The following is a 17,551-nucleotide window of genomic DNA, read 5'->3' on the forward strand; positions in this document are numbered from 1 at the left end:
TGGCCCGGGGTTGTTTAACCATTTACTTTCCCAGACATGCTCTCCTGGGAACACAGGGTAGAACAAACAGATTTTAGCAGTTGGGAGAGCGATGGCCAAACCTTTCGTGATTTTGGAATCTATCCGGCCATGAGAGGCTTCAGTAGCAAAGGCTCAGCCACGGAAATTTCAAATACTGTCGTGAATGATGCCTAATGGCAAAGACCGAGCAAGGAGGGCCCAGGTGTCCTGACAATCTGGAGGGCCCCAGGTCCCAAAAGGAGACATGACGAGTGTCTGTCCCACGGTGACCACTGCCTAAGCTCTAGATTTCTATTTTCAGGTCGTTACGCTTGATTTTTCCGGAAAAAGGACAATGACGACGCCAGCCCTTGATTCCTTTCCACCCTTCCTGCGTAGGGTGGTTAACAGTCTTTTCACCAAGAGCCAGTGAACCAGCTATTCCCGCCGAATCGCCGCGGCTCTCCTTCAGGTCTGCAGACAGAGGAACTAGACACACACCCTGTGCCGGCGGAGGCGCTCCGACGTCTCCGCGCCCACGAGGAACCCTCTGAAGCGCCGCGCCCCGCCCCCCCGGCGCAGGAACCGCCCCCACCAGACGCAGGGACCGCCCCTAAGGCGCGGGGACCGCCCCTCCAGGCGCCGAGGCCCCGCCTTGCAGCCAGCCCATTGGCCCCGCTAGACCCTAACCCCGCCCCCGGCACGGCTCGGCCACGCCCCACAGCGTTACAGCTCCTAGACACCTTGTGAGTCTGAGGATTGTTGCGTCTTGCAACCGAGCTCAGAGCTCCACCGGCTGGGCTCAGCTTTCCCGCTGGTCTCCCCGAAAGTGACAGAGGCTTTCGTATCGCGCAAGCCCCTCCTGGTCGCCCCGGGAGTCCCCTTTTTTTTGGTGCCTCGCAGGGATGCTTTCGGTGGTCCTCGTGCTCCTGCTGCCCACAGTCTCCGGTAGGAGCCTGCAGAGTGTGCGCGCTGGTGGGGAACCGGAGCGGCTCGCGAGGCCGGCCGACTGGAACCGAGGGTGGGAGATTTGCTTTTAGTCTCTCGTGAGAGTCGCGGGGCTGGGTCCACTCCGGGGTCACAAGGAATTGGGGTAGAAAGCGTCACCAGAGCGTCCCCGGGTCGTGCTGCGTGGAGTAGGGACCACATAGCGCTGGAAGAGAAGTCTTGCTTGCGGTGGGCACTCAGCGGTGCGGGGTGATGGGCGAAGCTGAGGCTTACCAAGGGCCAGGCTGGTGTTGTTCAGTCGCTAGTCGTATCTGACTCTGCAAATCCATGGACTGCAGCAAACCAGGCTTCCCTGTCCTTCACCATCTCCTGGAGTTTGCTCAGACTCATATCCATTGAATCGGTGATGCCATTCAACCATCTCGTCCTCTGCCATCCCCCTCTCTTCCTGCCTTCAATCTTTCCCAGCATCAGGGTCTTTTCCAACGAGTCAGTTCTCATCAGTTCAGTTCAGTTCAGTCGCTCAGTCGTGTCTGACTCTTTGAGACCCCATGAATCGCTGCACGCCAGGCCTCCCTTGTCCATCACCAACTCCCGGAGTTCACTCAGACTCGAACCACAGGACTGCTGATCTGGTGCTGGTGGTGACGGTTTGCTCGTGAGTTCCCAGGTGCCTGGGAATATAGTTAGGCTGCTGTTGTGCCTGTGGGGAGGGTTTGCCCTATATTCTCTGGGCAGTTTGATAACTTGGGAGTAGGGGTGTTTGTGCCCCTGGGGCTTGGCTGGGCTAAGGGAGCCCACACAGTGTTCCCTAGTGTGCACTTTGTAGAAGTGGCCGCCCCGTGGTGCCAAGTGTGGGCCCAGGAAGCTACTGCTTGCTTTGTGTGGGCCTGGGAAGTTCATTTGGAGGTCAGGTAAGAACGTGTGCTGGGTGGGGCCACCCACCCGGGCCACCCACCCACTCCCCCCACCCTCCCAGTTCCTCTTTGGTGGTGGAGGCTGTAACTCAGGATCCTGGAGGCAGCAGAAGTCACCATCCTTGTGCCCCACGTGGTGATGCCATTGACGCTGGCAGCAGCAAGGCACCAACACCCAAGACGTATAGAAAGTAATAAGGTGGCCACTGGGCAAGACCTGTGAAAGAGGCAGTGGAGGGTGAAAGCTCCCACTTGCAGATATTGCCAGAGGCAGCACAGAAGAGAGAAACCAAAGACTTGTGCTGTAGTGCCACCTGCTGGGGAAAAAATCTTTTAATTTCTAATGGGTTGAATCATTCTTTTCCTGCCTTACTGCACCTGCTGCTGCTGCTAAGTCGCTTCAGTCGTGTCCGACTCTGTGCGACCCCATAGACGGCAGCCCACCAGGCTCCCCTGTCCCTGGGATCCTCCAGGCAAGAACACTGGAGTGGGTTGCCATTTCCTTCTCCAATGCATGAAAGTGAAAAGTGAAAGGGAAGTTGCTCAGTCGTGTTCGACTCTTCACGACCCCATGCAGCCTACCAGGCTCCTCCGTCCATGGGATTTTCCAGGCAAAGAGTACTGGAGTGGGGTGCCATCGCCTTCTCCACCTAGTTACCCTGCATACTTTTTATGCATGTTAAAGTTCCAAAGAAGTAAGTTAACCATGTATAGGGGTGAATTCTAACTAATCAAAATACTGTATGTGGTGTTTTATAAAAACATTAAGCCTTTTATACCCCAACCCACCTGCTGGGGGCCTACCTGCAAAGGAAGGCAAACAGACAGAAAGTAAGAAACAGTCGTGAATTGTTTCTGAAGACTTGGATTCAGTGTTTTTTCTTTACAACTGATGATGCATCTACCATCCAGTCTCATCTTTCCCACCGACTGGAACCATGATTTTGTAGCACATTTTCCAAGTTTGATAAAAAGGTGTGCAGTGTTATAGAATGTAGATGTTCTTGCTTACAAACATTGTGCCAGCCTTCTAAAAAGTTCATTAATCAAGCATGGACATTAATTTCAATAAACTTTTGTTTTTTATATTCATTTAAAAAAATAGTTTGTGTAGACAGTGAGAGAAGGAGGCAAGATGGTCAGGTTTCAATGAGATTTCACTTTGATCAGAGACCAAAATTTTCCTGAAGGTACTACCTGGGCAGGGATCTGGTTTTGTGCTCGAGTACCAGAGTAATGTTTAAATTTAGTGAGCAGGTAGAGAGTCTCTGCACGACTTTTCTAAGTGTACAGAAGGTAAACAGTTCTCTTGATATGTAGTAGAGACTGTTTCATCTTCTTGAAACTCATCTGGAAAACTAGGGAATTTTATGAATGCAGCCTATCATATTATGTAATGGCATCTGCTGTTAATGTATAGCATTGCAACCTAATAATTATTATATTGTAAACTATCTAGAAAAAAGCTTAGTCACTATTTTTCTGAAATGAGAAATGTTTAGTTTGAAAATCCTCACAGGAGTAAAGAATTCAGTATTCTGAGTAAGAGTAGAAATTTGGTAATTGAAAAGCATGATATTGGACTCAATCATTATAGTGTTTAAACCTTGTATTCAACTGGTTACCAAAGCACACAGTCCGAACTGTATATAGTTGAAAGTGTGCCTTTCATGATGCTTGTTAGTGGGAAGAAATACTCGTTAGCTGAATGGATTAAACCATCACATTGACATTTCTTTTCTTTTCATATTAGAAATTCTTTCATGATATGGTTTCGAGATAGGTAGTGAAATCAAATACCTAAACAAATGACACTTGTATAATTTAATTATGGACATGCTATTAACTTGATTTCTCTCTTGGTTCCAGGAAACTCTGAATGATGTTATATATTTCTATCTTATTAATAGGAATCATATTGCATTTCTAATCCATTTTTTCCTATTGCAAAATGACAATGTATGGCTCAGAATATTCAGTATACTTAATGTTATTAATAAAATTCAACGCTATACTGATCTTTTTGTTGTTCTTGTTTAGTCGCTAAGTCGTGTTCGGCTCTTTGCAATCCCATGATTTGCAGCAAACCAAGCTTCCCTGTCCTTCACTCTCTCCCAGAGCTTGCTCAAATTTACGTCCATGGAGTCGGTAATGTTATCTAACCATCTCATTCTCTGCCCCCCTGTTCTCTTTTTGCCTTCAATCCTTCCCAGCATCAGGTTCTTTTCCAATGAATTGGCTCTTCGCATCAGGTGGCCAAAGTTTTGGAGTTTCAACTTCAGCACCAGTCTTTCCAGTGAATATTAGGATTGACTGGTCTGATCTCCTTGCTGTCCAAGGGACTTGCAAGAGTCTTCTCCAGCACCACAATTCCAAAGCATTAATTTTTTGGCACTCAGCCTTCTTTATGGTCCAATTCTCATATCTGTACATGACTACTGGAAAAACCATAGCTTTGACTATACATACCTTTATCAGCAAAGTGATGTCTTTACTTTTTAACACATTGTCTAGGTTCGTCATAGCTTTCCTTCCAAGGAGCAAACATCTTTTGATTTCATGGCTGCAGTCACTGTCCGCAGTGATTTTGGAGCCCAAGAAAATGAAAATCTGTCACTGCTTCTACTTTTTCCACATCTATTTGCCATGAAGTGATGGGGCCTATGCTATGATCTTGGCTTTTTGAATGCTAAGTTTCAAGCCAGCTTTTTCACTCTCCTCTTTCTCCTTCAAGAGGCTCTTTAGTACTGATCTTTAAACAAAGTTTTTAATAACTACATCTTTTTTTGTTTGTTTGTTTGTTGCTTTTGTTTTCGGCAGTTGATTGAGGAGAATTCATGTATTAAGACCAGAATGCTGGAAATGTTGAAAACATTTTGCCAAAAGTGGATTTCAGCACGTGGTGTAGTGAAATGTTGGACCGAATGTCAAGAGAGGAGCTTAGAATTTAGAAAATGATGAAAAAGGAGGATAACATTCACTTGTTTAGAGTTCTCTCTTGACTAGTCTTTCCATCTAAAGACCTAGACCCAAAGAATAAGAAAGAAAATTTCCCTCAAGGATCAAAATAGTCTATCTCCCATCTCCTTAGGTCCTATAACCTTATAGGAGAGGCCTCTGCATCCTTTTAGCACTTTAGACTTTAACCAATGTGTCTCCACCATAATATTTTACATTATTTTCTAACAGATTTATAAGATTTTCAAGAGCACAGATAATTAAAAGGAAGAGGACTTGCTGAAGTAGGAACAACACTATTCTAGGGAAGAACCACTCCCCCCTACAAAAAAAGGACAGAGGTAAAAAAAAATTCTAAAAATGTAACAATATAACAGCTTTATAGTCCGGATGCATTGGATAAACAGCCCAAAGAGCTACTGCAGGGGGCTTCTAAGGAAATGCATAATTCATTAATCAGTGAAAGAAGATTAAATGATTACTACTGGAACATCCAAGAAACCAATTTTTACTAAGGCTATTCAAAGTAATAAAATTTGATATTTCAAGGTTTCCATTTATTTGCAAAATGCTCAATTCACTAATACAAAACACATAAGAGGAAGTCATAATTTTAAATATTTTAGCCAATATTTATTTTGATCTCTGATATCCACAAGGCTTATGTGATATTTACCTCTTGCCATAGCATGTCTTGAGCACCCAGTGTGTACAGGGTGTAGTATAAAAAGAAGATATATGCTCTCTGCCCTCTAGGGCCTTGGTTTCTGAGGGGAAACTGAGCCCAAAGTGATAGGTGATCGTAGGTTTGTGTTTCAAACTATGGAAGCATAATCTGAGCAGAGTGCTATAGACTACAGAAGACCTCTTAGAGGAGAGGTGAATGTCAAAATAATGAATTTAGAAAGAAGTGGGGAAGGACACAGACCTATAAACATATTTCAAAACCAAAAACATTGATGCTATCTCTTCAATTTAGTGTTGAATGCAACTTCACCTTAATCCTCAACAAACCAAAAGCTCATAGATTATCATTTAAAATAAGCAAGACACATCCTTTGCTACAATTACCACTTGGGTAAAAGCAAGAACAGTCATTTAAAACCTTGCCAAGAATCTTTCGATTTATTCTGTGCTACCTACCTGATGCCAGGCCACAGTCCCCGCCTGATGAAATAAACTACTTTAGTTTCATGTTCTTATTCTCTTCATTCCTAGGTGCCTGTGGTGATCCACCAAGGTTTGAAACTATGAGGCTCCGGGGTGCGCCTAAACCCAGGTATCGTCCTGGGGAACGTGTACAATATGACTGTCGCCTAGGTTTCAAGCCCATAATTCCTCTTCGTTCCAGATCTGTTGTTTGTGAGGATGACAATACATGGTCAGCTCTCGAGGAGGCCTGTACAAGTAAGTAAACTTTTTTTATTATTATTATTGCTCTGGAGAGTTTCACACATTTGAGTGCACATATTAATCTACTGCAATAATGGTTTTCTCATGTGAATATAGGTTTTAGATGGCAATGCATTTTTTCAGGCTTAAAAAATCCCCAGAGAATAATCTTGGCAATTGGGTACCTGGGTAGATGTGAATCATGATTGGCCATATAATATGGAAAGAAAATAATAATTAAATGAATAATAAGATCCCCATGGATTCAAACAAGAATTGTAGAATTTTAAATTTGATTTAAATCTATTTTTGAAATTGCTGTAAACCAACAAATTTTTAATATTTTCTCTTAGGAAAATCGTGTCCTAATCTGGGAGACCCACTGAATGGTCAAGTTTACTTCGTCAATGGAAGTGTTCTGTTTGGTTCACAGGCTCACTTTGTTTGTAATCAGGGGTAAGTAAGATGTTACTTACAGAAAATAAGGTTCAGTTCAGTTCAGTTCAGTTCATTCCTCAGTCGTGTCCAACTCTTTGCAAGCCCATGAACCGCAGCACGCCAGGCCTTGCTGTCCATCACCAACTCCCGGAGTTCACCCAAACCCATGTCCATCGAGTGGATGATGCCATCCAACAATCTCATCCTCTGTCATCCCCTTCTCCTCCTGCCCTCAATCTTTCCCAGCATCAGGGTCTTTTCCAATGAGTCAACTCTTCCCATGAGGTAGCCAAAGTACTGGAGTTTCAGCTTCAACATCAGTCCTTCCAATGAACACTGATCTCCTTTAGGATGGACTGGTTGGATCTCCTTGCAGTCCAAGGGACTCTCTAGAGTTTTCTCCAATACCATAGTTCAGAAGCATCAATTCTTCAGTGCTCAGCTTTCTTTGTAGTCCAACTCTCACATCCATACATGACTCCTGGAAAAACCATAGCCTTGACTAGATGGACCTTTGTTGGCAAAGTAGTGTCTCTGATTTTTAATATGCTGTCTAGGTTGGTCATAACTTTCCTTCCAAGGAGTAAGCATCTTTTAATTTCATGGCTACAATCACCATCTGCAGTGATTTTGGAGCCGAAAAAAATAAAGTCTGACACTGTTTCCACTGTTTCCCCATCTATTTCCCATGAAGTGATGGGACCAGATGCCATGATCTTAGTTTTCTGAATGTTGAGCTTTAAGCCAACTTTTTCATTCATGACTCTCACTTTCATTAAGAGGCTTTTTAATTCTTCACTTTCTGCCATGAGGGTGGTGTCATCTGTATATCTGAGGTTATTGATATTTCTTCTGGCAGTCTTGAGTCCAGCTTGTGCTTCTTTCAGCCCAACGTTTCTCATGATGTACTCTGCATAGAAGTTAAATAAGCAGGGTGACAATATACAGCCTTGACGTACTCCCTTTCCTATTTGGAACTAGTCTGTTGTTCCATGTCCAGTTCTAACTGTTACTTCCTGACCTGCATACAGGTTTCTCAAGAGGCAGGTCAGGTAGGTTTTAATTGTAATCTCCTCAAATATTTTCTCATAATTTTCTTTTTCTCATTCTCTCCTGGGACCTCTGTAATTTGAATGTTGGTTTGCAAAATGTTTCCCCAGAGGTCTCTGAGACTGTCCTCTCTTATTTTCATTCTTTTTTATTCTCTCCTTCAGTTAGTTCTCCCATTCTATCTTCCTGCTCACTTACCATTCTTTTGCCTCAGTTGTTTGCTATTGGCTCTCTCTAGTGTACTCTTTGTTTCAGCTATTGCCTTGCTCATTGCTGATTGACAATTCTTTATTTCTTCCAAGTCCTTGTTAAACATTTCTTGTATCTTCTCTATCCATGCCTCCATCCTATCTGTCTATGCCTCCATTTTATTTCTGAGATTTTGGCTCATCTTTACTCTCATTACTCTAAACTTTTTCGGGTAGACTGCGTATTCTCTTTTCATCTGTCTGGTCTTGTGAGTTCTTACAAGGCTCTTTCATGTGCTACCTGCTTCTTTGTCTTTTTAGTTTGTTTCAATTACTGTGCTTGGGTCTACTTTTCACAGGCTGCAAGGATGTAGTTCTTCTTACTTGTGATGTCTGTCTCCCATGGGTGGGGTTGCTTTCCTGGTAGGGAGTGCCAGTGCCTGTTATGGTGGTTGGAGGTGGATCTTGTCTCTAAAGGGCAGTGCTATACATCCAATAGTGTATTTTGAGATGTCTGTGAACTTGGTATGGCTTTGAGCAGACTGTCTGCTAGTGGGTAGGGTTCTATTCCTGTTTTGTTAATTGTTTGGCATGAAGTGTCCAGCACTGGAACTTGCTGGCCTTTGTGTCAGGCCAGGTCTTATGGTTGAGATGGAGGCCTTTTGGAGAGTTCTTGCCAATTAATATTCCATGAGGTTGGAAGATCTCTGGTGGTCTAACATCATAGATCAGGTCTCCTATCTCAGAGTTTCAGGCCTGACCCCATTGCTGGAGCACCAAGATTCCACAAGCCATACAGCACAGAAGAGAAAGAGAAAGAAAAAGATAGAAAAAAAGAAAAATTCAAACAAACAAATAATGGACAAAGGCCCAAGACAAATATTAAAAGGAGCACTTAGCATGTAATAACATACTATCGAACTCACAAACTAAAAAAAAAAATTTTTTTAAAGAATGAAAATGGGAACAAAAAAATGAAGAGAGCAATTAAACCATAAACAAACCCATAAATGAAAACAAACAGTAGAAACTAGACTAGCAAAAATACAGAATCAAAAGCATGGGGAAAACTGTAATATAATGAGAAAGTACTGTGGAAATAGGAAAAACTTTTAAAATTTATTTAAAAGCAAAAAGCATTAAGTAAAGGAAAAATAAAAGCAGTAGTAAAGAACAACAATAAAACAATACAAACAAGAAGGGAGAAAAAACATAGAGAGAAAGACTGTACTAAGAATATTTTCCTGTGGCTTTCATTTGTCCGTGTCCACGTCACACCGAGAGCTCCAGTAAGTCTGCCTACTCAGAAAGGCCTCCAAAAATTCTAGGAAGGTCTTTGGAACCTGCTGTGGGCACTGTGGGGTCAACTCAGGTTCAGATCTGGGTTTACTCCAGCTTTTACTTGCTTACAAAGTCTCACGGTCCACAGCCTTAAGCTAATTGTGGGGATTTAGTTGGGTGCTCCTGGGGCTACACGGGGAATTCCCTTCCTCTGAGTCCCTGGTGCTCAGTCTTGGTTTTGGCCCCGTCTCCTTTTACAGCCCATCCTCTGGTGTGTGTTCCCCGCCCAGGGAATGGTGGCAAGGGCTGCGGCTTATTAGAGCTCACTTGCTTAGTCAGTCTGGGCAAAGGGAGCAATATGGCGGACACAGTTGGGATGTGCAAGGAAAACCTGTGGCAGCAGAGACCTGTAGGAAGTTAGTACAGCCTCAGGCAGTCGTCTGCTCCCCCAGGGGAACTGGCCCCAGGTCAAGGGTCCCTTGGCAGTGCCAAGCAGCACAGGTACGGGCAGTGACTTTTGCCTGCTGACAGCTGGATGGAGGCTGTGGTAGACGTCATGCCAACCTCCAGGGCGGGGGTCTGCCATGGCACTTTGTCCGCTATCTCTGGCACGTGCTTTGGTGGCAGCCAGCCTGCTTGCCCACCTCTGGGACCACAGACCCCAGCCCATCTCACCTCTGGCATTCAAGAAGGCAGTGTCTTGCCATCTGCAAGCCCACAGAGTTGGAAGGTCCCCACAGCAATGATCTTTTACCTCTCTGGCTGGCACAGACTTTTCCCTGGTATCCCTCGGCTGTGCTGCATGGGGCCCTTCAGGCTTTCATCATGGCCCTCAACTCCAGTCCTCTCCCTATGGCCCGATCCCCAAAGCCCGAGCCTCAACACCCAACCACCACTCACCACGGCAGGCATGCAAACAAATGTCTCAGACTGGGAAGTGCTGTCAGCACTGAGGTCTGTGGTGGATTCCTTCCACTTCTTTTTCCAAGGACCTGTTTGCGGGCTCCCCTCTGAGGTTCTGAAGCTCACCCCATCCACTCCCATTAGGGGATTTCCTAGTGTGTGGAAACGTTCCCTCCTTCATAGCTCCCTCCCAGAGGCACAGGTCATGTCTCCATGCCTTTGTCTCCTTTTCAAATTTCTTTTGCCCTACCCCGTTACATGAAAATTAGCTTGCCGTTTTGGAAGTCTGGGGTCTCTGCCAGCATTCCAATATTCTATAGAAGTTGCTCCACATGCAGATTTACTTTGGTGTATTTGTGGGGAGGAAGACGGTCTCTATGTTTCACTTCTCAGCCATCTTCAAATCCCCCTCTTATAGAAGGATTGGTATAACTTCTCTTTTAAACATTTGGCAGAATTAAAGAGTTGAAAAGCATCAGATCCAGGACTTTATTTTTAATGGAAGATTTTTGGTTACTGATTCAATCTACTCACTTGTCATATTCAGTTCAAATTTTGTAATTTTTTAATGACGTCATGGTAGATACTGTGTTTACATGGATTTGTTCATTGTATCTAGGCTATCATTTGTTGGCATAAAATTATTCATAGAGGTCTCATAATATTTTTAATTCTGTAGAACTAAGTGATAATATCCCCATTTAATTTCTGATTTGGGTCATTTAGATTTTTCTTTTTCTCTTAGTCCATCTAGCTAAGGGTTTGTCAGTGTTTTTCCTCTTTTGGAAAACCAACTTTTGGTTTCATTGACATTCTCTACTAATTTCTCTTCTCTATTTTACTGCTTTAATCTTTATTATTTACTTCCATCTGGTAGTTTTGAGTTGATATCTTCTTTCACTAATTCCTTAAGTTGTAACATTAGGTTTCTTACTTTAATTGAAGAATAATTTACCTACAAACTAAATTATTTCAGGCACATCACATAGGGATTGATATTTCTATATATTTAAAAGTGATTACCATGATGTCTAGTTATCATCTGTCACCATACGAGGTTATTGCACAGTTATTACTGGTTTCCCACTTTCATCCTCATAACCTCTTTCTTTCATAACTGGAAAGTTGTACCTCCTAGTTTCACTCACCTAATTCATTCCTCCCTCCACTCCCTCCCTCCGGCAACCACTCTTTTGTTCTCTGTGGCTGGAGTGCATTTCTGTTTTGTTGTCTCTCATTTGCTTTGTGTGTAATTGCACTTATAGATGAAGTCATGCAATGTTTATCTTTCTCTTTCTTACTTTTCTCACTTTGCATAATATTCTCCAGGCCCATCCCATGTTGTTGCTAATGGCAAGATTTCCCTGTTTTTATGGCTGAGCTATAGTCCATTGTGTTTGTTTATCTATGAGTTTTTAATCCCTTTAGTCTCCTGAAGGCATATAATTAGCTACTATATCATCTCTATGCAGCAATGAATGTAGGGGTGCTGAGAAAAGTTGAAGGCAAGAGGAGAAGGGAGCGGCAAGGGATGAGATGGTTGGATGGCATCAGTGACTCAATGAACATGAATTTGAGCAAAACTCCAGGAGACAGTGAAGAAGAGGGGAGCCTGACATGCTGCAGACCATGGGGGTCGCAAAGAGTAGGACATGACTTAGCGACGGAACAACTTTTCAACTCCAGAATTTCCTTTAGGCTTCTTTCTAGTTTTTCTGTCTCCTGTTTGAGATTTCCATGTTTTACACGTATTTTCTTGATTTTCTAGATTTCTTCCTTTAGTTTTTTAGGCATCATTAAGGCAGTCATTTTTTTTCTGTCAAATTTCATTGGGGGCCCAGGACCTTGGGGTTTAGGCAAACTGGCAAAGAGGTACCATGGTATGGGCATCATTTAATGTTCTGGAGGCGCAGTTTGTTGGTGTGGACACATTTCTTCTTGTGGCAGTCGGCAGCACTGAGATGGAAGTGAGCAAACACTTGTGAGAGATCGTTTAGTAGCAGTGTATTTTGGGGCAAACTTGTGGAAGGAAGGCTCAGTGATGCCACCCCACAGGCAAAGCACCAAGTACAAGTTGAATCCTTTCTTGAATTTGTGGTCTGAGAGTATGTGGTCAACCTCCAGCTATTTGCCCCCAAAATTCAAAACTGTTAGGCAAACAGGATGTCTCCCTTTTCTTGGATTTTAGCTTTGATATTCTCAATGATGACATTGAACTTGACCCTGAGAGTGATGTTCTTACTTGCAGGATGTTCATAAAGATCTGCAGCTCTATGTCTCTCACTCCGCCCCCTCACTGAAGAAACATCAGACAGCAGAACTGGCATTAATTGATTTGCCACTGCAAATGCCTTCATAAGACAGTTATTTTAAAGTCTTTGTCTAGTTCATCTGCCATCAGTTCTTTTTCAAAGACAATTTATTTTGATTTATTTCTTCCTTTGAATGGCTCATACTCTCGTTTCTTTGCATGTGTTGTGATTTTCTTACTGAACAAAAGACCCTTGAACCTAATACTTTGGTAATTCTGAAAATTAGATTTCCCCTCTTACCTGGGGCTTGCTCTTTGGTGTTGATGTTTTTTGTGTCTCTATGATGAAGATCAGCCTGCTATATAAACTGAAGATTGTCTCAGGTCTTTCCTGAGCCTTTCCCTGGGCACACACTATCACTTACTTATTTCCCCTACATATGCAGTTGCTTTCGAATGTCCTGATGTTGAATGTCTGACTCCTGAAAGGGGAAAAAGCAAACAATCAAAGGGGGAACAAAGGCCACTAAATATTTGCTAAGTCACTTCAGTTGTGTCCAACTCTGTGTGACCCCATAGAGGGCAGCCCACTAGGCTCCTCTGTCCCTGGGGTTCTCCAGGCAAGAATACTGGAGTGGGTTGCCATTTGCTTCTCCAATGCATTAAAGTGAAAAGTGAAAGTGAAGTCGCTCAGTCGTGCCTGACTCTTAGCGACCCCATGGACGGCAGCCTCCCAGGCTCCTCCGTCCATGGGATTTTCCAGGCAAAAGTGCTGGAGTGGGGTGCCATTGCCTTCTCCTAAATATTTAAGCCCCTTTAAGTTAGTTCATACTGTTCATACTGTTCATGGGTTTCTCAAGGCAAGAATACTGAAGTGGTTTGCCATTCCCTTCTCCAGTGGACCACATTCTGTCAGACCTCTCCACCATGACCCGCCCGTCTTGGGTTGCCCTGCGGGCATGGCTTGGTTTCATTGAGTTAGACAAGGCTGTGGTCCTAGTGTGACTAGATTGACTAGTTTTCTGTGAGTATGGTTTCAGTGTGTCTGCCCTCTGTTGCCCTCTTGCAACACCTACCATCTTGCTTGGGTTTCTTTTACCATGGGTGTGGGGTATCTCTTCATGGCTGATCCAGCAAAGCACAGCTGCTGCTCCTTACCTTGGACAAGGGGTATCTCCTTACCACCACCCTTCCTGACCTTCAACGTGGGATAGCTCCTCTAGGCCCTCCTGCACCTGCGCAGCCACCGCTCCTCGGGTTGCTCCTCCCTGCCACCGCCCCTGGCCTCGGGCACGAGGTGCCTTCTCCTGGCCGCCCCCGGCCTCGGACGCAGGAAAGCTCCTCTGGGCCACCACCCCTGACCTCGGACGCGGGGTAGCTCCTCTCGGCCATTCCTGCACTGTCGCAGCCTGGCACTCTCAGCCACTGACCCTGACCTCAGATGTGGGGGTAACTCCTCTCGGCCGGTGGCAGCCGCCCGCGCTTAGTGCCCCGGGTCACAGTCACCTGCGTTTAGTGCGCCGGGTCTCAGCCGTCCGCGGTTAGTGCGCTGGGACAGTATGAAAAGGCAAAATGATAGGATACTTAAAGAGGAACTTCCCAGGTCAGTAGGTGCCCAATATGCTACTGGAGATCAGCGGAGAAATAACTCCAGAAAGAATGAAGGGATGAAATCAAAGCAAAAACAATACCCAGTTGTGGATGTGACTGGTGACAGAAGCAAGGTTCGATGCTATAAAGAGCAATATTGCATAGAAACCTGGAAAGTCAGGTCCATGAATCAAGGCAAATTGGAAGTGGTCAAACAAGAGATGGCAAGAGTGAACATCAACATTCTAGGAATCAGCGAACTAAAATGGACTGGAATGGGTGAATTTAACTCAGATCAGGAATCCCTCAGAAGAAATGGAGTAGCCATCATGGTCAACAAAAGAGTCCAAAATGCAGTACTTGGATGCAATCTCAAAAATGACAGAATGATCTTTGTTCATCTCCAAGGCAAACCATTCAATATCACAGTTATCCAAGTCTATGCCCCAACCAGTAACGCTGAAGAAACTGAAGTTGAACGGTTTTATGAAGACCTACAAGACCTTTTAGAACTAACACCCCAAAAGATGTCCTTTTCATTATAGGGGACTGGAATGCAAAAGTAGGAAGTCAGGAAACACCTGGAGTAACAGGCAAATTTGGCCTTAGAATACGGAATGAAGCAGGGCAAAGACTAATAGTTTTGCCAAGAAAATGCACTGCTCATAGCAAACACCCTCTTCCAACAACACAAGAGAAGACTCTACACATGGACATCACCAGATGGTCAACACCAAAATCAGATTGATTATATTCTTTGCAGCCAAAGATGGAGAAGCTGTATACAGTCAGCAAAAACAAGACCGGAAGCTGTCTGTGGCTCAGATCAGAAAGAGGAGAGTGAAAAATTTGGCTTAAAGCTCAACATTCAGAAAACTAAGATCATGGCATCTGCTCCCATCACTTCATTGGAAATAGATGGGGAAACAGTGGAAACAGTGTCAGACTTTATCTTTTTGGGCTCCAAAATCACTGGAGATGGTTACTGCAGCCATGAAATTAAAAGACACTTACTCCTTGGAAGAAAAGTTATGACCAACCTAGATAGCACATTCAAAAGCAGAGACATTACTTAGCCGACTAAGGTCTGTCTAGTCAAGGCTATGGTTTTTCCTGTGGTCATGTATGGATGTGAGAGTTGAACTGTGAAGAAGGCTGAGCGCCGAAGAATTGATGCTTGTGAACTGTGGTGTTGGAGAAGACTCTTGCGAGTCCCTTGGACTGCAAAGAGATCCAACCAGTCCATTCTGAAGGAGATCAACCCTGGGATTTCTTTGGAATGAATGATGCTAAAGCCGAAGCTCCAGTACTCTGGCCACCTCATGCGAAGAGTTGACTCATTGGAAAAGACTCTGATGCTGGGAAGGATTGAGGGCAGGAGAAGGGGACGACTGAGGATGTGAAGGCTGAATGGTATCACGGACTCGATGGACGTGAGTCTGAGTGAACTCCGGGAAATGGTGATGGACAGGGAGGCCTGGTGTGCTGCGATTCATGGGGTTGCAGAGTTGGACACGACTGAGCGACTGAACTGAACTGAACTGAACTTATTACCAAATTCAGACTCAAATTGAAGAAAGTAGGGAAAACTGCTAGACCATTCAGGTATGACCTAAATCAAATCCCTTATGATTATACAGTAGAAGTGAGAAATAGATTTAAGGGCCTAGATCTGATAGAGTGCCTGATGAACTATGGAATGAGGTTCATGACATTGTACAGGAGACAGGGATCAAGACCATCCCCATGGAAAAGAAATGCAAAAAAGCAAAATGGCTGTCTGGGGAGGCCTTACAAATAGCTGTGAAATGAAGAGAAACGAAAAGCAAAGGAGAAAAGGAAAGATATTCCCATCTGAATGCAGAGTTCCAGAGAATAGCAAGAGATAAGACAGACTTCCTCAGCAATGAATGCAAGAAATAGAGGAAAACAACAGAATGGGGAAGACTAGAGACCTCTTCAAGAAAATTAGAGATACCAAGGGAACATTTCATGCAAAGATGGGCTCGATAAAGGACAGAAATAGTCTGAACCAAACAGAACCAGAAGATATTAAGAAGAGGTGGCAAGAATACACAGAAGAACTGTACAAAAAAGATCTTAATGACCCAGATAATCACAATGGTGTGATCACTAATCTAGAGCCAGACATCCTGGAATCTGAAGTCAAGTGGGCCTTAGAAAGCATCACTACAAACAAAGCTAGTGGAGGTGATGGAATTCCAGTTGAGCTGTTTCAAATCCTGAAAGAGATACTGTGAAAGTGCTGCACTCAATATGCCAGCAAATTGGGAAAACTCAGCAGTGGCCACAGGACTGGAAAAGGTCAGTTTTCATTCTGATCCCAAAGAAAGGCAATGCCATAGAATGCTCAAACTACTGCACAATTGCACTCATCTCACATGGTAGTAAAGTATGCTCAAAATTCTCCAAGCCAGGCTTCAGCAATACGTGAACTGTGAACTTTCTGATGTTCAAGCTGGTTTTAGAAAAGGCAGAGGAACCAGAGATCAAATTGCCAACATCCGCTGGATCATGGCAAAAGCAAGAGAGTTCCAGAAAAACATCTATTTCTGCTTTATTGACTATGCCAAAGCCTTTGACTGTGTGGATCACAATAAACTGTGGAAAATTCTGAAAGAGATGGGAATAACAGACCACCTGACCTGCCTCTTGAGAAATCTGTATGCAGGTCAGGAAGCAGCAGTTAAAACTGGACATGGAAAACAGACTGGCTCCAAATAGGAAAAGGAGTACGTCAAGGCTGTATATTGTCACCCTGCTTATTTAACTTATATGCAGAGTCCATCATGAGAAACGCTGCACTGGAAGAAACACAAGCTGGAATCAAGACTGCCAGGAGAAACATCAATAACCTCAGATATGCAGATGACACCACCCTTATGGCAGAAAGTGAAGAGGAACTAAAAAGCCTCTTGAAGAAAGTGAAAGTGGAGAGTGAAAAAGTTGGCCTAAGCTCAGCATTCAGAAAATAAATATGATGGCATCTGGTCCCATCACTTCATGGGAAATAGATGGAGAAACAGTGAAAACAGTGTCAGACTTTTTTTTTTTTTTTTTGGCCCCCAAATCACTGCAGATGGTTATTGCAGCTATGAAATTAAAAGACGCTTACTCCTTGGAAGGAAAGTTATGACCAACCTAGATAGCATATTCAAAAGCAGAGACATTACTTAGCCGACTAAGGTCCGTCTAGTCAAAGCTATGGTTTTTCCAGTAGTCATGTATGGATGTGAGAGTTCAACTGTGAAGAAGGCTGAGCGCTGAAGAATTGATGCTTTTGACTGTGGTGTTGGAGAAGACTCTTGCGAGTCCCTTGGACTGCAAGGAGATCCAACCAGTCCATTCTGAAGGAGATCAGCCCTGGGATTTCTTTGGAAGGAATGATGCTAAAGCTGAAACTCCAGTACTCTGGCCACCTCATGTGAAGAGTTGACTCACTGGAAAAGACTGTGATGCTGGGAGGGACTGGAGGCAGGAGGAGAAGGGGATGACAGAGGATGAGATGGCTGGATGGCATCACTGACTCGATGGACATGAGTTTGAGTGAACTCCGGGAGTTGGTGATGGACAGGGAGGCCTGGCATGCTGTGTTTCATGGGGTCATAAAGAGT

The 17,551-nt window shown here is 44.1% G+C and overlaps 1 protein-coding gene across 1 annotated transcript in view; it reads left to right on the forward strand.

The window, feature by feature from the left end:
- Positions 1-355: 355 nt before the first annotated feature.
- LOC120880428 (membrane cofactor protein-like) overlaps positions 356-17,551 on the forward strand; it is a 33,082-nt gene continuing 15,886 nt past the window's right edge. Inside the window, exons 1-5 of the mRNA XM_040263784.1 lie at positions 356-395; positions 473-746; positions 831-1,021; positions 6,042-6,230; positions 6,569-6,671. Of these exons, the coding sequence (XP_040119718.1) occupies positions 356-395; positions 473-746; positions 831-1,021; positions 6,042-6,230; positions 6,569-6,671 (797 nt within the window). The remainder of the gene's footprint in view (positions 396-472; positions 747-830; positions 1,022-6,041; positions 6,231-6,568; positions 6,672-17,551) is intronic.

The sequence above is a fragment of the Oryx dammah genome, unplaced genomic scaffold, assembly GCF_014754425.2.
Source record: "Oryx dammah isolate SB20612 unplaced genomic scaffold, SCBI_Odam_1.1 HiC_scaffold_21, whole genome shotgun sequence".
Taxonomy (NCBI): domain Eukaryota; kingdom Metazoa; phylum Chordata; class Mammalia; order Artiodactyla; family Bovidae; genus Oryx; species Oryx dammah.